The sequence below is a fragment of the Agelaius tricolor genome, unplaced genomic scaffold (genome assembly GCF_023055355.1).
Source record: "Agelaius tricolor isolate 1412-34295 unplaced genomic scaffold, bAgeTri1.0.p SCAF_16, whole genome shotgun sequence".
Taxonomy (NCBI): domain Eukaryota; kingdom Metazoa; phylum Chordata; class Aves; order Passeriformes; family Icteridae; genus Agelaius; species Agelaius tricolor.
Genome location: NW_027269276.1, coordinates 17,273,660 through 17,291,250, shown reverse-complemented (window position 1 = coordinate 17,291,250; position 17,591 = coordinate 17,273,660). Strand labels below are relative to the sequence as shown.

The following is a 17,591-nucleotide window of genomic DNA, read 5'->3' as shown; positions in this document are numbered from 1 at the left end:
TGTAGAAAACCTTGCTTTCCCTCCGCTATCCCTAAAATATCCCCAAATTCTCCAGTTTCGGGGGCACTTTGGGGCCTTCTGGGGTGGTTTTGAGGTCGATTTCCCATCCCGCCTGCAGAGGGATCCACAGAAACCCCACGGAGCGATTTGTTAAACAAATATTAGGGGAAAAAACGAAAGAAAAAAGATAAATATTCGGGATGAGCAAATGTGGAAAGGAGCGGGAAGGGATGAAAGGATCCCAGAGCTTCAGAGGCTCGGGAAAGATCAGGGAAAAAAGGAATAAATATTCAAAAGTGGAATTTCAAAGCTGCGTTCCCGGCCTTTCATCCCGGCCTCCCGCAGGAAGCGGCGGCGCCGAGAAATCCGAGGGGAATTCGGGGGAAAGATGGAGCGGAAAATGCCTGGAAAATCCCAAAAACTGCGGGGAAATCAACCCCAAAGCGGGCTGGGGTGGGCAGGGATCGGGGTGGGGCTGGAATTTATCCTTGTGGAGTTTGGAGTCACCTGGAATTCCCCAGTGTGGATTTTGGGGTCATCTGGAATTCCCTTGTACGCATTTTGGGATCCCTGGGGTGTCCCTGGAATTCATCCATGTGGATTTGGGGATCAACCCTGGAATTGCCCCGTGTGGATTGTGGGATCCCCAGGAGTTTCCCCATGTGGGTTTTGGGATCACCTGGGTGGTTTTTGGGATCCCCAGGGTGTCCCTGGAATTCATCCATGTGGATTTTGGGATCACCTGGAATTGCCCCGGGTGGATTTCGGGATCACCCCTGGAATTGCCTTGTGTGGATTTTGGAATCCCCGGGGTGTCCCTGGAATTCATCCATATGGATTTTGGGATCACCTGGAATTGCCCCGGGTGGATTTCGGGATGACCCCTGGAATTCCCCGTGCGGATTTGGGATCCCGGTGGTGTTTTTCGGGATCCCCCGTGATTTGGGATCCCCGCGGGGCTGGGACCGGAGCCGTTCCGGGGCGGGGCTGCCCAGGGCCGGTTCCGCTCTGTTGTGGCAACGGCGCCGGGAGCCGCGCGGGCCCCGGGAACGGCGGGGAAAACATCCCGGGAAAACATCCCGGGAACGGCGGGGAAAACATCCCAGGAACGGCGGCTCCGGGAAAACATCCCGGGAACGGCGGGGAAAACGTCCCGGGAACGGCGGCTCCGGCTCCCGCTGCACTCCCGGCACCGCCCCGTGAGTGCCCGGGATCCCCGGGATTCCAGGGGTTCCTGGGAATTGTTTGGGAAGGGCGTGGGTTCGGGAATGGGAATGGGACACAGCAGGATCAGGGATGGGATTGGGAATGGGGATGGGATTGGGACAGGGAATGGGAAGGGGAACAGGGATGGAATGGGAATGGGAATGGAACACAGTGGGATCAGGGACAGGAATGGGAATAGGATTGGGACAGGGAATGGGAATAGGGTTGGGACAGGGAATAGGAATGGGATTAGGGATGGGAAATGGGAATGGGACATGGTGGGATCAGGGATGGGAATGGGAATAGGATTGGGACAGGGAAGTGGAACGGGACTGGGACAGGGAATGGGAATGGGGACAGGAATGGGAATGGGAAAGCTGGGATTGGGAATGGGAATTGGGATCGGGAATGGGACGCACTGGGATTGGGAAGGGGACAGGGTGGTATCAGGAATGGGACATGGCAGGATCGGGAATGGGAGAACAGGAACAGGACTGGGACACCCTCACCCTGCTGCCCCCCGTGTCCCTGCTGTCCCCCCTGTCCCTGCCAGCCGTGTCCCCCGGGATGTCCCTGCCAGCCCCGGGCCGGGCCCTGCCCGCGCAGGAGCCGCTCCGGAGGCACGGGAACATCCCGAGCCTGGAGCCCCCCTCGGAACGCTGGCCTGCCCCGGCTGTCCCTGGCCATTCCCAGGAGAGCACGGGACACCCCCAGGAGCCGGTGAGTGACACGGGGGGGGACAGCGATGTCCCCAGGGCGGCCTGGGAGGGGACAGCCCCGGGCTTGGCTGCTGTTCATCTCGGGAATGAAGCGATTCCTGGATTTCCCCATTCCCGGCAGATGAGGAGGAAGGACTGGAGCCTCTGGCTTCTCCTGCCCACCTTTCCCTGTCCCCAGGGTCCCCCAGGGCTGTCACTTCCCGCCAGGCCGGTGGCCAAGGCCGTTCCTGAGGTCATTCCCAAGGCACGTGGCTCCTCTGGCCAAGGTCCCATGGCTGCCAGGATCCTTCCCAAGGGGATCCAGGATAATGCCTCAGGAATTCTTCCCCCTTCCCCAGCATCTCCAGCCACACATGAGGCAAAAAATCCAGGAGAATCTTTGGGAATGTTCATCCCTCTGTTGTTCTTCACCCCATCCCTCTGTTAAAGAGCTGGAAATCCTCAAAAATCTCCGAGTTTGGGGGTCCCAGGTCCAACCCCACATCCCTGGGAGATTCCACAGGAGGTGGATGGGAAAAAAGGGAAAAGAGGGAGATGGGGAAGTAGAAGGACAGGACAAGGTTGGGAAGGACAGAAGGAAGGGTGGATGGATGATGGATGGATGGATGATGGACGGATGGATGGATGATGGACGGATGGATGGATGACGGATGGATGGATGGATGGATGGATGGATGGATCCATGGATGGATGGATGGATGGATGGATGGATCCATGGATGGATGGATGGATGATGGATGGATGATGGATGGATCCATGGATGGATGGATGGATGGATGGATGGATGGATCCATGGATGGATGGATGATGGATGGATCCATGGATGGATGGATGGATCCATGGATCCATGGATGGATGAATGGTGCCAAGAGCAGGGGACAATCTGCGCATCTCTCAGCTCCCCCATGGTGTGTCTGATGCTCATCCTGAGCCATTCCCTGGGACCAGGGGGGTTGTCCCTCTCCGGGGTGACATCCCTTTCTGCCCAGCAGTGCCAGCCCTGCTCTGGTCCCCAGGGGGGTGGCAGGCACCGCCTGGCGCTGCAGAGGATGGCGGGGCACCTGCTGTCCCTGCGCCGCCGTGTCGCCAGCCTGGAGGCGGAGAACGGGCACCTGCGGCACAGCCTGGCCCGGCTGCGGGAGCCGGAGCAGCTCCGCGGCACCGACACCGACGTGCTGAGCCGGGACGAGCTGCTGGACAGGCTGGGTGCGTGCCGGGCACGGGCAGGGCGCTGCCACCCTGCCGGGTGACAGGGACATGGCGTGTCACCCTGGGGACGGGCAGGACATGCGGGGTACTGCCACCCTGCGCGGGTGATGGGGACAAGGCACATTACCCTGGGGACAGGCAGGAAATGCTGGGCACTGCCACCCTGGGTGGGTGACCAGGACAAGGCACATCCTCCTGGGGACAGGCAGGACATGATGGCACTGCCACTCTGTGTGGGTGACCGGGATGTGGCGTGTCACCCTGGGGCTGGGCAGGGCCACGCTGGGCACTGCAACCCTGGGTGGTGACAGGGCTGTCGCCGCAGCCACCCTGGGTGGTGACAGGGCTGTCCCCGCAGCCACCCTGTCCCATGAGCTGGAGGCGGGCGCGCTGGAGCTGCGGGCACTGCGGGACCGGGTGCAGCGGCTGCAGAACGAGCTGATCCGGGTACGGCCCCGCTGGCACCGCGGGCACCCGGGGCTGCCCCGGGGCTCGGGGCCGTGCCCGGCACTCCCGGGGCTTCTCCCGCAGAAGAACGACCGCGAGAAGGAGCTGGTGCTGCTCCAGCGGCGGCAGCAGCTGGCACTGAGGCGCTGCCAGGACAGGGCGGCCGAGGCCGGGGCGCTGCAGCGGGCGCTGCGGCAGCAGGACAAGGTGACACGGCCCGGGTGACAAGGACGGGTCTGGGGACACTGCCAGCCCCTCCCCGGCCCTGCACGGGCTGGGCACGGAGCCCTGGCGCGGTGCTGGGGACACGGGGACAGCCGTGCCCTGTGCCCAGGTGATCGAGGCCATGGAGCGGCTGCTGCTGCGGGACAGGAGCGCCGAGAGAGCCGCGGGTGCGTGCGGGGGCACAGCGACACTCGGGGGGGCCCCAACTGTCCCCGGGATGGTCCGGGGTGGGCAGGAGGGACCCATGGGTGGGCAGGAGGGGACAGAGACACTCAGGGATGTCCCCAACCCTCAGAGATGTCCCCAGCCCTCCCTGTCCCCCCCGTGGCAGGGGTTCCCTCATTCCCCAGCCCCGGGCACGGCAGAAGCCGGGGCTCGCTGTCCCCCTGTCCCCGCCCAGGGAGGGACACGGGACAATGTCCCCGCTGTCCCCCCAGAGGCGCCACCTCACAGGTGCCACCCCACAGATGCCACCCTGGCGGCGCTGCTGGCCCAGAAGCGGCTGCGGGAGGAGCCGGCCCGACCCGCCCGGGCCGCGGTGAGAGCGGGAGGGGACACGGGGGTGGCACCGGGACAGAGGGGACAGAGGGGGGACACCGGGACAGAGGGGACACGGCCCGGGGGTGGCACCGGGGACAGACAGGACAGAGGGGACAGGTCACCAGGGACAGAGGGGACACGGCCCGGGGGTGACCTGGAGACAGAGGGGACACGGGGGTGGCGCTGGGGAGAGAGGGGACACGGGGGTGGCAGCGGGGACAGAGGGGACACGGCCCCGTGTGTGCCAGCGGGGACAGCCGGACACGGCCCGGGGGTGGCAGCGGCGCGGGGCCGATCCCGACCCGGCGCTCCCGTGCCCGCAGCGGCTCCCGGGGCCCGGTGAGAAGCTGGAGCTGCTGGCGCGGCTGGAGCGGGAGCAGGGCCGGGCCCGGGCGCTGGAGAGGCAGGTGGGCACCGCGGGCAGGGGTTTGGGGTCACCCACAGGGGTTTGGGGTCACCCAGGGTGGTTTGGGGTCCACCTGGCGCGGTTTAGGGTCACCCCGTGTCCTTTGGGGTCACCCAGAGCATTTTGGGTCATCCAACATGTTTTAGTGTTACCCAGTGTGGTTTTGGGGCCACTCAGTGTGTTTTGGGATCACCTGATGCGGTTTGGGGTTACCCAGCGTGGTTTGGGGTCAGTCAGAGCGTTTTAGGGTCATCTATCGTGTTTTGGGGCCACCCAGCGCGGTTGGGTCCCCCAGTGAGGTTTCAGTCCAGGGCGTTTTGGGTCACCCAAAGTGATTTGGGGTCACTCAGCCCATTTTGGGGTCCCAGAGCCCGTTTTGGGGTCCCCCGGCCCGTTTTGGGATCCCCCATCGCGGTTCGGGATTCCCCATAGTGGTTTGGGGTCCCCTGGCCCGTTTTGGGGTCTCCCATGGCGGTTTGGGGTCAGTCCCAGCCCGTGTGGGGTCTGTCCCAGCTGCAGGAGGCCGCCCGGAGCTGGGCCCGGGGCCAGCAGGAGTTGGGGACGCGCCTGCGGGAGCGGGAGCATGGCCTGGCCCTGGTGAGCAGGGACAGGGGACACCGGGGACACCGGGGACCTACAGTGACCCTACAGTGACAACAGTGACCCTACAGTGACACCGGTCACCCTACAGTGACACCAGTGTACCCAGGGTCTCAGTCACCACCAATGTCCCCGTTGTCCCCAGTGTCCCTCTGCCCACCCCAAGCCCTCCCGTGGGAATGACCCCCAGTGACCCCCAGTGCCCCCTGGTGTCCCTCAGTGTCCCCTGGTGTCCCTCAGTGTCCCCTGGTGTCCCTCAGTGTCGCCAGTGACTGCCAATGACCCCCAGTGTCCCCCTGCCCACCCCAAGCCCTCCCCTGGGAATGACCCCCAGTGACCCCCAGTGTATCCCGTGACCCCAATGACCGCCAATGTCCCCAGTGTTCCCAGTGACCCTCAGTGTCCCCAGTGTCCCCACTGACGCCAATGTCCCCAGTGTCCCTCAATGTCCCCAGTGTCCCAATGTCCTCACTGACCCCAATGTCCCCAGTGTCCCTTAGTGTCCCTAGTTTCCCTCAGGGTCCCCAGTGTCCCCAATGTCCCCAGTGACCCCGATGTCTCCAATGTCCTCATTGACCCCAATGTCCCCAGTGTCCCTCAATGTCCCCAGTTTCCCTCAGGGTCCCCAATTTCCCCAGTGTCCCCACTGACCCCGATGTCCCCAGTGTCCCCAGTGTCCCTCAGTGTCCCCCAGTGTTCCCGGTGTCCCCGGTGTCCCCGGTGTCCCCTGCCCACCCCAGAGGGGGCGGGTTCCCCCCATGGGTGCCCCCCTGTGCCCCCAGACCCTTCAGGCCCTTTCCGAGCCCCCCCAGGCGCTGCCCCCCTGCCCTGACCCCGCGGGCGCCTTTCCCATGGAGCGGAGGCCAGGCAGAACATTCCAGAACATTCCAGAACATTCCAGAGGCTCCAGGACATTCCAGAGGCTCGAGGGAGCTCAGTGGGACCCCCGGCAGCCAGAAGGGATCCCCCACCCCCCCCAAATCCCCCTCCCCGCGGGGCGGCCCCGCTTTGTCTGCCCCGCAAAGCGCAGCCTTGAGCCGAGGCCATGGCCCCGGGAGCGTCCCCACTGTCCCCAAACGCCACCGCGGGGGACGTGGGGGTGTCCCCGGGGTGCCCCCTCCTCAGGGCTGGCCCTCGAGGGGCCGCAGGGTCAGCTGGATGGGCCGGTCCGGGATCAGGATCAGGTCGAACTTGGTGCCGATCTCCACGGCCCGCATGGTCTCGATCTTGAAGTTCTCCAGGATCTGGGGTGGAGGGGACACGACCGGGGGGCTGGGGGGCTTTGGGGACACTGGAGCAAGGCCCAGGGTGACCTTCGGGGCCACTCTGAGCCGAGCCAAACCAGGATTCCATTGGATGGACCCTGCGGCCACTGCGCTGTCCCCTCCCATTGGGGACCCCCCAGGACAGACTCCACAGCCACCGCGCTGTCCCCTTGTGTCGGGGACTCTGCAGGATGGACCCCATGGCCACCGCACTGCCCTCTCATGTTGGGGACCCCGTGGGACAGACCCCACCACCGCAGCACTGTCCCCGGCGCTGGGGACAGGGGCCACTCACGTGCATGAGGAAGAGCTGCATCTCCAGCTCGGCGATGCGCCGGCCCAGGCACTGCCGGGGCCCGAAGCCGAAGCCGAGCCCCAGGAAGGGTTTGGGGCCGGCCTGCAGCCAGCGCTGCGGGAGGAAGCGCTCGGGCCGCGGGAACACGGCGGGGTCACGGCCCATGGCGTACAGCCCCACCTGCACCAGGGTCTGCGGAGCGGCGGGGACAGGGGCACCGTGTCACCATGTCACCCTGTCACCGTGTCACCCTGTCACCGTGTCACCCTGTCACCATGTCCTTGTATCCTTGTGTCCCTGTGTCTCCACATTGCTGCTTCCCCATGTCCCCACGTCCCCATGTTCTCATGTCCTCTTGTCCTCATGTCCCCATGTTCCTATGTCCCCATGTCCTTGTGTCTTTGTATCTTCATGTCCTTATGTCCTCATGTCCTTGTTTCCCCATGTCCCTGTGTCCTCATGTCCCCATGTCCTCGTGCCCTTGTATCATCATGTCCTCACGTCCTCGTGTCCTCATGTTCCCATGTTCCCATGTTCCCATGTCCCCATGACCCCGTGTCCTCGTGTCCTTGTATCTCCATGTCCTCGTGTCCCTGTGTCCTTGTGTCCTCATGTCCCTGCTTCCCTGCATCTCTGTGTCCCCTCATGTCCCCATGTCCCGCAGGGAGCAGGGGCATCGTGTCACCGTGTCACTGTGTCACCGCATCCCCATGTCCTCATGCCCCTCTGTCCTCATGTCCTCATGTCCTCGTGTCCTTATGTCCCCGTGTCCTCATGTGCTCATGTTCCCATGTCCCTGTGTCCTCATGTCCTTGAATCATCATGTCCTCATGTCCTCGTGTCCCCACATCCCTGTGTCCCCATGTCCCCATCTCCCTGTGTCCTCATCTCCCCATGTCCCATGTCCCCTCTGTCCCCATGTCACCACCATACCTGTGTCCCCATGTCCCCATGTCCCTATGTTCCCATGTCCCCACATTCCCGTGTCCCCATGTCCCCCTTGTCCCCATTTCCCTGTGTCCCTCTCTCCCCACATCCCCATGTCCCCCTCTCCCTCTGTCCCCCCTGTCCCCATGTCCCCGTGTCCCGGTGTCCCGGTGTCCCCTCACCCCGGGCGGGATGCGGTAGTCCTGCAGGATGACCTCGTGCGTGGTGTACCTCTGCAGGGTCACGGCCACCGGATGCAGCCTGCGCGACAGTGACACCGGGGCCTTGGGGACACTCGGGGGAGGAAGGGCGTGTCCTCCTCACCTGAGCCCCTCCTCCTCCTCATCTGTGCCACTTCTCCTCACCTGAGCCCCTCCTCCTCCTCCTCCTCACCTGAGTGTCTCCTTGATGGCGGCCTTGAGCAGCCGTGTGGATTTCAGCATCTTCTCGCGGTCGCCGCCCGCCTCGCGTTTGGCTGCCAGGACCTCAGCCCGCAGCTGCTCCTGCACGCCCGGGGCCCGTGCCAGCTCCAGCATGGCCCACTGCAGGGTCATGGACGTCTGGGGGACACAGGGGACACAGCTGCCACGGCCTGCTCAGCCCTGCCACGACCTGCTCAGCCCTGCCAGGACCTGCTCAGCCCTGCCAGGACCTGCTCCTGCTGGCCCAGAACTGCCAGGACCTGCTCAGAGCTGCCAGGACCTTCTCCTGCCCAGCTTGGTGCTGCCCCACCCAGCACCACCCAAGACCTTGTCCCTGTCCCAACCAGCACCAACCAGGACCTTCTCCCTTCTTGTCCCAACATCACCCAGAACCTTCTCCCTGCCCCAACCAGGACTTTCTTCCTGCTCCACGTAACACCACCCAGGACCTTCCCCTTGACCCAACCAGCACCAGGCATGACCTTCTCCCTCCCTGCCCCACCCAGCCCCATCCAGGACCTTCTCCCTGCCCAATCCAGGACCTTCTCCCTGTCCCACCCATCACCAGCCAGGACTTTCTCCCTGGCCCATCCAACACCAACCACAGCCTTCTCCCTGCCCCACCCAGGACCTTCTCGCTGCCTGTCCTAGCACCACCCAGGACCTCCTCCCTGCCCAATCCAGAACCTTCTCCCTGCCTGTCCCAACACCACCCACGACCTTCTCCCCGTCCAGTCCAGGACCTTCTCCCCGCCCCAGCCAGGCCCTTGTCCCTGTCCCGTCCCCAGGCCGCACCGTGTCCACCCCTCCTGCCATCATCTCGGTGACGCTGGCGCGGATGTCATCCAGGGGCAGCTTGTCGCGCAGGATGAGGTTGCCCAGGATGCCCACGTGCTCCTGGCGGCTCTTGCGCCGCAGCCGCAGGTCCCGGTACACGTTCTGGATGCACTTGTCCGCTGAGGGGACACGGGGACACCACGGGGACACCGCGGGGCAGGAGGGGACATCAGTGTCACTGCCCCGGGAGGTGTCAGCGTGTGGGAAATGGATTTGTAGGAGATTTTAATATTAATGTGTAAATTTTGAGGTAAGAAACATTGATTTAGGAATGTTCTGGAAGAGGATGGTAAAGAGAGAGGAGTTGGATTGGGAATGAGTTTTGGAGGGTGGGTTTGTGAGAAAGGTCGGGAATTTTGGAGAAGTGGAAGGATGGAAGGTGGGCTGCAGTGGGATTCGTCAGGGGTGGTTTCGGATGGTTTGAGGCATCTGTGGCATGAAGTGGGAAAAGGTGAGAGGTGAAGAAATGGTTACGGTGTGACCATAGAGGTGGCAGGGTGAGGTGTCCCCAGAGGTGACAGGGGGAGGTGACAAGGCGAGGTGTCTCCAGAGGTGACAGATTGAGGTGGCAGGACGAGGTGGCAGGACGAGGTGTCCCCGGAGGTGTCCCCAGAGGTGGCAGTGTGAGGTGACAGGGTGTGGTGACAGGGCAAGGTGGCAGGATGAGGTGTCCCCAGAGGTGACAGGGCATGGTGGCAGGGCATGGTGACAGGGTGTGGTGTCCCCAGAGGTGGCAGGACAAGGTGGCAGGGCAAGGTGACAGGGTGAGGTGCCCCTAGAGGTGGCAGGGTGAGGTGGGAGGGTGAAGTGATGGGGCAAGGTGTCCCCCGAGGTGGCAGGGAGAGATGACAAAGCAAGGTGGCAGGGTGAGGTGTCAGGGCAAGGTGGCAGGGTGAGGTGTCCCCAGAGGCGGCAGGGGTGGTGGCAGGGGTGGTGGCACTGACCCTGGTAGAAGATGGCGTCCCAGGCCTGCACGTGCTGGCGCCAGGTGTGGCTGCGCAGGCGCTGCAGCAGCGTGGGCGGCAGGTACAGCATGGGCGCCGTGGTGTGGAACATGCGCGACACGGCCTCGATGAAGCGCTGAGCCTCGGGCTGCACGAAATCCTGCAGCAGCCCCAGGCGCTCCCCGTACAGCACGTGGCACACCGCTGGGGACAGGGACAGGGACGTGTCATTGTCATTGTCCCAATGGTCACAGAGACCAGCCCCAGGCGCTCCCCGTACAGCACGTGGCACATGGTTGGGGACAGGGACAGGGACAGGGACCATGAGGGACATGTCCCCATGGCCACAAGGACCTCCCTTTACATCACGTGGCACATGGCAGGGGACAGAGACAGTCAGGGACGTGTCATTGTCATTGTCCCTGTCCCCATCCCCTTGGCCACATGGACCTCCCTGTACAGCGTGTGGCAGGGGATGGGGACAGGGACAGTCAGGGACACGTCCCCATGGCCACAGGGACCAGCCCCAGGTGCTCCCCATACAGCACATGGCACACCGCTGGGGACAGGACAGTGACAGTCAGGGATGTGTCCCCATCCCTGTCCCCATCCCCATGGCCACAGGGACCTCCCCATACAGCACGTGGCACACTGCTGGGGACAGGGACAGTCAAGGACATGTCCCCAAGGCCACAGGGACCAGTCCCAGGCACTCCCTCTCCAGCATGTGGCACACTGCTGGGGACGGGGACAGTCAGGGCCATGTCCTGTCCCTGTCCCTGTCCCTGTCCCCATGGCCAGTCCCTCACAGTGTCCCATGGCCACAGGGACCAGCCCCAAGTGCTCCAAGTGACTTTGAGGGACCTGTCCCTGTCCCCAAGGCCATGGAGACCTGGCCCAGGCCCTCCCAGTGACCGTCAGGGACACGTCCCTGTCCCCAAGGCCATCTCCAGCCTTGCTGTGGCCATGGAGGCCTGGCCTGGCCTCCTGTTTGTCCCTGAGGGGCTGGCATTGTCACTAGCTGGTGGCCAGTGAAGGACACATGGCTGCTGTGTCAGCAGAGTGGGGGGCCCTGGGGACAGCCCACACGGGGAGGGGACATCCTACATGGGGAGGGGACAGCCCGCATGGGGAGGGGACAGCCCACACGGGGAGGGGACATCCTACATGGGGAGGGGACATAGGGGACATCCTACATGGGAGGGGACACCCTTCTTCACTCTGCATTGGCCAATCCCTCAGGCCAGGGGTGGTGGGGATTTTGGGGGTTTGGGGGGGTTTTGTTTTTGTTTTTTTGTGTGTTCTTCCGGGGTTTTGGGGGTTTGGGTGTTTTGGAGTTTTTTGGGGAGGGTTGGAGGTTTTTTTTGGGGGGGGATTGTGGGAGTTTTTTTGGTTTTTGGGGTTTTTGGGTTTTTGTGGAGGGGCTTGTTGGGGGTTTTTTGCTTTTTGGGGTTTTTGGGGGAGGTTGGAGTTTTTGGAGGGTTTTTTGATGTTTTTGGGTGGGGTTTTAGGGTTTTTTGAGGGTTTTGGGTTTTTTTGGGGGGGGCGTTGGGATTTTTTTGGGTTTTTTTGTTTGGGGTTTTTTTTTGGGTTTTGGGTTTTTTTTAGGGGGCATTGGAATTTTTGGGTTTTTTTTTTTGTTTTGTTTTGGGGCTTTTTTAGGTTTGGGTTTTTTGGGGGAGTTTTTTTTTTGGTTTTTTGGGGGGTTCTTTTGGGATTCTTTTGGGGTTTTGGGGGGGTTTTTGGTTTTTGGTATTTTTTGAGGGTTTTTTTGGGTTTTTTGGAGCTCCTTTCGGGCTTCTTATGTGTTTTTTTGTCACTCACACTCGAGGGCGAAGCGGAAGAGCTCCTGGCTGAAGTCCCCGCTCCAGCAGCCGCTGAGCCGCGCCTGGGCCCGCGCGCGCCGCACGAAATCCTCGCCCACGGCGCTGAGCAGGGGCACGAAGCTGGGCACGGCCGCGGGGGCCAGCGCCTCCTTGTTGAGCAGCAGCCGCTCCGAGCGCCACGCCTCGCCCGTCCTGCGCGGGGACACGCCGCTGTCACCCCCAGAGCATGGACAATGTCCCCAGGGCCCTCCGGCCGCGCCCTGCGCTGGGACTGGCGTGGCTGGGCCTGGATTTGGGGTCCCCCAATCACTTGAGGCACCCCCTGGGTTTGGGGTCCCCAATCACTGGAGGTGATTTGGGGTCCCCACTCACTGGAGGTGATTTGGGGTCTCCACTCACTTGAGAAGCATCAGGAGCCCAGATTTGGGGTCCCCACTTATTTGAGGGGCCTGGAGTTGGGATCCCCACTGGCTTGAGTTGAATTGGGGTCCCCACTCACTGGAGGGGATTTGGGGTCCCCCAATCACTTGAGGAGTGTCAGGAGCCCGGATTTGGGGTCCCCACTCCTGGGGACTTGGGGTGGGCACTCAGTGGAGGGGATTTGGGGTGGGCACTCCCTTGAGGAGCTTGGATTTGGGGTCCCCACTCCCTTGAGGAGTCCAGGTTTGGGGTCCCCGCTCCATTTTTGGAGTCCCCACTCCCTTGAGGAGCACGCCGTAGGGTTTGGCATCCCCTCTCCCTTGAGGAGCCCGTTTTTGGGGTCGGCACTCACTTGAGCAGCACGCTGTGGGGTTTGGGGTCCCTGCTCTGTTTCTGGGGTTTTTGGGGTGGCACTCACTTGAGCAGCACGCTGTGGGGTTTGGGGTCCCTGCTCTGTTTTTGGGGTTTTTGGGGTTTTTGGGGTTTTTGGGGTGGCACTCACTTGAGCAGCACGCTGTAGGGTTTGGGTCCCTGCTCTGTTTTTGGGGTTTTTGGGGTTTTTGGGGTTTTTGGGGTGGCACTCACTTGAGCAGCACGCCGTAGGGTTTGGGTCCCTGCTCTGTTTTTGGGGTTTTTGGGGTTTTTGGGGTTTTTGGGGTGGCACTCACTTGAGCAGCACGCCGTAGGGTTTGGGTCCCTGCTCTGTTTTTGGGGTTTTTGGGGTTTTTGGGGTTTTTGGGGTGGCACTCACTTGAGCAGCACGCCGTAGGGTTTGTTGCGGAAGTCCCTGTAGGCCACCCAGGGGGGGACGCGGAAGCGCTCGGGCAGGGCCCCCTCGGCCTGGAACAGCGTGGCCGCGTCCCTGGGAGTGACGATGTTCACGCTCTCGTAGGTGCCCAGCTTCTCCCTGGGGACACAAGGTCAGCACCCCTGCCCTGGGGGGTCCTGGCCCCATGGCAGTGTCCTGGACCCATGGCAGTGTCCTGTCCCTATGGGAATGTCCTGTCCCGTCCCCATGGCAGTGTTCTGTCCTGTCACTATGGCAGTGTCCTGTCCCCATGGCAGTGTCCTGTCGTATGGCAGTGTCCTGTCCCCCATAGCAATGTCCTGTCCCCATGGGAATGTCCTATCCTGTCCTGTCCTGTCCTATCTCCATGGCAGTGTTCTGTCCCCATGGCAATGTCCTGTCTGTCCCCTATGGTATTGTCCTGTCCTGTCCCCATGGCAATGTTCTGTCCCACTGGCAACGTCCTGTCCTGTCCCCGTTATCCCCAAATCCCACATCCACAGGCCCCTGTCCCACAGTCCCTGTCCCCTCCCTGGGCATGGGGACTGTCCCCCTCACCCTCAATCCCTGTCCCCTCCCAGGGCACAGGACCTTGTCCCCTCCCTGGGCACGGGGACTGTCCCCCCTCACCGACAGGACCTGTCCCCTCCCACCCCTCAGTCCCTGTCCCCTCCCTGGGCACAGGACCTGTCCCCTCCTGTCCCTCAGTCCCTGTCCCCTCCCCTCTTGTCCCTCACGGTGTCCCCAAGCTGGGCCAGGCTCCTCCAGCAGCTCAGCCCCGGATGGGGAAAGTGGCCGGGCTGGGGACAGGGCAGGGGACAGGGAGGGGACACGGGGAGGGGACACAGGGAGGGGACACAGGGAGGGGACACGGGCAATGGACATTGGCAGGGGACACAGAGATGGGACACAAGCAGGAGACCGGGCAAAGGAAACAGGGAGGGGACACCAGGAGAGGACCAGGCAGGGGACAAAGGGAGGGGACAGGGGCAGGGGACAGAGGCCGGAGACATGGGCAGGAGACAGGGACAGGGGACACAAGCAGGGGACATGGGGAGAGGACCAGGCAGGGGACACAGGGAGGGGACACAGGGAGGGGACACAACCAGAGGACCGGGGAGGTGACGTGGGGAGGGGACATGGGCAGCGGACAGGGGACAGGGGGTGGGAAAATGAGCAGGGGACATGGGCAGGGGACATGGGAGGGGACAGGGGCAGGGGACCTAGCAAGGGATATGGGAGGGGATACAAGCAGGGGACACGGGGAGAGAACACAGGGTGAGGACAGAGGGTGAGGATTGGGGAGGGGACACAGGGAGGGGACACGGGAGGGGACAGGGGCAGAGGACTGGGCAGGGGACACAGGGAGGTGACAGGGGCAGGGTAGACAGGGAGAATACACGGGGAAGGGACCCGGGGAGGGGACACGAGCTGGGGACACTGGAGGGGTCACAGGGGTAGGGTACACAGGGAAGGGACATGGGGAGGGGACACAGGGAGGGGACAAGAGGAGAGTACACGGGGAGAGGGCAGGGGACAGGGGCAGGGGACGGGGCAGGAGACACAGGAGGGGACATGGGAGGGGACAGAGGATGGGGACACAGGAGGGGACAGAGGCAGGGGACCGAGCAAGGGATACGGGAGGGAACACGAGGAGAGTACACGGGCAGAGGATCAGGGAGGGGACACAGGGAGGGGACACGGGCAGAGGATCGGGGAGGGGACACGGGAAGGGGACAGAGGGAAGGGATGCAGGGAGGGGACACAGGGAGGGGACACGGGCAGAGGATCGGGGAGGGGACACGGGAAGGGGACAGAGGGAAGGGATGCAGGGAGGGGATGCAGGGAGGGGACACGGGGAGAGTACACAGAGAGAGGACCGGGCAGGGGACACAGGGAGGGGACACGAGGAGGGGACAGGGCCACCTGACCTGTAGATGGGCCCGAAGCGGCGGAACTTGCCGGCCATGCTGAGGTGCAGGTTGCTGAGGCCGCCCTCCCGCCAGAAGCGGTACAGGTTGAGCCAGCCCGCCCGCCACTCGCCCGGCACCTGGTTAAAGGGCCGGGGAGCCGAGGGGACAGCCGGGGGGACAGCCGAGGGGACAGCCGGGGCGACAGCGCCCGCAGCCCCGCCGAGCCGGCGACACGGCGCGGCTGCGGCTCGGGGACATCCCCGCAGGGCTCCGGCCTTGGTGACAGCTTGGGCGAGCATGGGGAGGGTGGCCCGGAGGGACGCGGCGGCCTCGCTCTTATCCCGAGCTCCCGGAGCTGCTCCCGCCCGCCTCCCGCCCGGGACAGCCCCCCGCGACAGCGACACCGCCGGGGGTGGCGCAGCCCGCCCCAAACCGGCCCCGGGACAGGTGACACCGCGGGGGTGGCCTTGGGAGAAGGGCGGGATGTGCCCCAAAAATGATAACGAGGCACGGGGCAGGGCACCCCGGGCGGGGACAGCCTTGGGGGCCGCCTGCCAGGGTCACCCAGCGGGGGCGGCCTTGGGGACACCCGCGGTGCCACTGCTGGGGGCGCCTCACGTGCCCCGGGGCGGGCCCGGCGTTCCAGGGCTCCGTCCCAAACCCCAAACGCCAAATCCCAAACCCCAAACCCCAAACTCCAAATCCCAAATCCCAAACCCCAAATCCCAAATCCCAAACCTCAAATTCCAAACCCCAAACTCCAAATCCCAGATCCCAAACTCCAAATCCCAAACCCCAGATCCCAAACCCCAAATCCCAAACCTCAAATCCCAAATCCCAAACTCCAAATCCCAAACCCCAAATCCCAAATTCCAAACCTCAAATCCCAAATCCCAAACTCCAACCCAAAACTCCAAACCCCAAACACCCGCTGGCAGCTTTTGGGAATGGCTTTGGAGTGTCCCGAACCGGAGACAAAGCTTGTCCCTTGTCCCCAGGCGCTGGGGAGGGAGACAATGGGGAGGGGGACACGGGGGTCCCCTCTTTGGGGTGTCCCCGGGACAGGGATGGGCAGCGGGGACGCCGAGCGGGGCTGGCGGCGGATGCGACATCGGCGATGGGCACCGGGGGGCGCGCCAGGCCCGTCAGTGCCACCGCACGGGGACAGCGCCGGTCCCCTCCCGCCGCGGAGCGCGGAGCTGTCCCCTGCCAGGCCACAGGGACTGTCCCCTCCTGTCCCCTGCCAGGCCACAGGGACTGCCCCCTCCTGTCCCATGGTCCTTGTCCCCTCCTGTCCCTTGCCAGGCCCAGGATCTGTCCTCTGCTGTCCCTGTCCCCTCCTGTCCCTGTCCCCATCGCTGTCCCAGCCCCAAACCCCACCGGCTGCAGCACCACGCCTTGGGGACATGGTGGCACAGAGCCATCCCCTCCTGTCCCCCTGCGCTGGGCCCAGGGGAAACAGAGGGGCACTGAGGGACATGCAGGGACACTGAGGGACCCTGGGGGACACTGAGAGACATGGAGGGACACGGAGGGACACCAAGGGACATGGAGGGACACTGAGGGACACTGAGGGACACCAGGGGACATGGAGGGACACTGGGGGACATGGAGGGACACTGGGGGACACAAAGGGACACTGGGGGCCACTGGGGGCCACTGAGCTACATGGAGGGACATCTAGGGATGCAGAGGGACACTGGGGGACACAGAGGAACACTCAGGGACAGTGTGGGACACCAAGGTACACCGAGAGACACTGGGGGACACGGAGGGACACTGGGGGACACGGAGGGACATCCTGGGCGAGCTCAGATCCCAGAATAACCCCGGGGACAGCGCGGTGACAGCGCGGGGACATCACGGCTCCCTCGGGCAGCCCCGAGGCCACAACAAACCCCGGGTTTTGGCTGGCTGGATTTGAGGAAGCAGCGGGCGGGGCTAGGAGCGTGTCCCGGGATAAAACCACACCCGCAGGGCTCGGCCTGCGCTGCTTTCCTCGGGGAATTCGGCAAAAAAATCTCCGCGGTTTGTCCTGGCTGCTGCCGGGGGCGGGGAGGTGGCGGCGAGGGGACACCCTGCCCGTGTCGCTGTCACCCGGGGACTCCCGCTTGTCCCCACGGGGCTCGGCCCCCTGCTCTCAGCCGGGTGTTTGGGTGAGGAAAGGGATTTTGGGCGGCCAAACTGGAATTTTGGTTGGGAATTCTTGAGCGTCACCTTCGTGCGCTGCTCCCAAGCCTCTTTCCCGGGATTTTGGGGCTTTGGGGTCCCACCGGTGGAGCTGGGAATGGGAACAGCTCGGAGCCTGTGCTCTGCACCCAAAAATTCCCCCCGGGCTCTGCGGTCCTCGGCTGCCAAAATTCCCGTTCCCGGCTCGGGAATCGCTCGCTCCCGGTCCTGCCTCTCCCTTCCCGCACGCCGCCGGCTCCAGCGGGAATTCTGTGCCAAAGAGGGATGGAGGCAAGGAAAGGTTTCGCTTTTCGGCTGCCAAACCTCCCCGCTGTGAGGAGCAGGGACCCCTCAGTGCCACCCCCGTGTCCCCAGCGCCACCCGGCCGTGCGTCACTGCAGTCCTGAGCTGCAGCTCATTCGCCCATCCCGAAA

The 17,591-nt window shown here is 63.7% G+C and overlaps 2 protein-coding genes across 10 annotated transcripts; one reads left to right on the top strand and one right to left on the bottom strand.

The window, feature by feature from the left end:
* The first annotated feature begins 501 nt into the window (after positions 1 to 501).
* Positions 502 to 9,370, top strand: CCDC33 (coiled-coil domain containing 33). 9 transcript variants are annotated; one of them, XR_011681491.1, is made up of 10 exons: positions 502 to 1,199; positions 1,760 to 1,926; positions 2,918 to 3,131; positions 3,460 to 3,581; positions 3,666 to 3,788; positions 3,916 to 3,973; positions 4,274 to 4,344; positions 4,670 to 4,753; positions 5,266 to 5,879; positions 6,037 to 9,370. XR_011681491.1 is itself a non-coding variant. In XM_071441859.1 (10 exons), the coding sequence occupies exons 1-10, from the start codon at positions 878 to 880 to the stop codon at positions 5,404 to 5,406; spliced, it is 1,245 nt and encodes a 414-aa protein (XP_071297960.1). In that variant the 5' UTR covers positions 502 to 877; the 3' UTR covers positions 5,407 to 9,370. The 9 variants fall into 9 exon arrangements, 8 of the variants coding, with proteins under 8 accessions (XP_071297960.1, XP_071297959.1, XP_071297956.1 ...); XM_071441859.1 differs by having other exon boundaries at positions 1,760 to 1,784; positions 1,818 to 1,926; positions 2,942 to 3,131; positions 5,266 to 9,370; XM_071441858.1 differs by having other exon boundaries at positions 1,760 to 1,784; positions 1,818 to 1,926; positions 5,266 to 9,370.
* Positions 6,474 to 15,287, bottom strand: CYP11A1 (cytochrome P450 family 11 subfamily A member 1). Its single transcript, XM_071441872.1, has 9 exons — positions 15,007 to 15,287; positions 13,040 to 13,195; positions 11,867 to 12,060; positions 10,043 to 10,246; positions 9,057 to 9,217; positions 8,233 to 8,399; positions 8,022 to 8,100; positions 6,913 to 7,104; positions 6,474 to 6,596 (listed from the first exon to the last, which is right to left on the bottom strand). The coding sequence occupies exons 1-9, from the start codon at positions 15,285 to 15,287 to the stop codon at positions 6,474 to 6,476; spliced, it is 1,557 nt and encodes a 518-aa protein (XP_071297973.1).
* Between the last annotated feature and the right edge of the window lie 2,304 nt (positions 15,288 to 17,591).

What these genes read in the sequence shown, in the direction of transcription:
- CCDC33 (XM_071441854.1), top strand. Translation starts at nt 878, where the DNA reads ATGACCCCTGGAATTCCCCGTGCGGATTTGGGATCCCGGTGGTGTTTT. An exon ending in TGCAGAACGAGCTGATCCGG is followed by an intron (nt 3,582 to 3,665) that starts GTACGGCCCCGC and finishes CTTCTCCCGCAG; the next exon opens with AAGAACGACCGCGAGAAGGA. An exon ending in CCCGACCCGCCCGGGCCGCG is followed by an intron (nt 4,345 to 4,669) that starts GTGAGAGCGGGA and finishes CCGTGCCCGCAG; the next exon opens with CGGCTCCCGGGGCCCGGTGA.
- CYP11A1 (XM_071441872.1), bottom strand. Translation starts at nt 15,287, where the DNA reads ATGCTCGCCCAAGCTGTCACCAAGGCCGGAGCCCTGCGGGGATGTCCC. An exon ending in GCCATCAAGGAGACACTCAG is followed by an intron (nt 8,101 to 8,232) that starts GTGAGGAGGAGG and finishes ACTGTCGCGCAG; the next exon opens with GCTGCATCCGGTGGCCGTGA. An exon ending in ACTACCGCATCCCGCCCGGG is followed by an intron (nt 7,105 to 8,021) that starts GTGAGGGGACAC and finishes GCCGCTCCGCAG; the next exon opens with ACCCTGGTGCAGGTGGGGCT.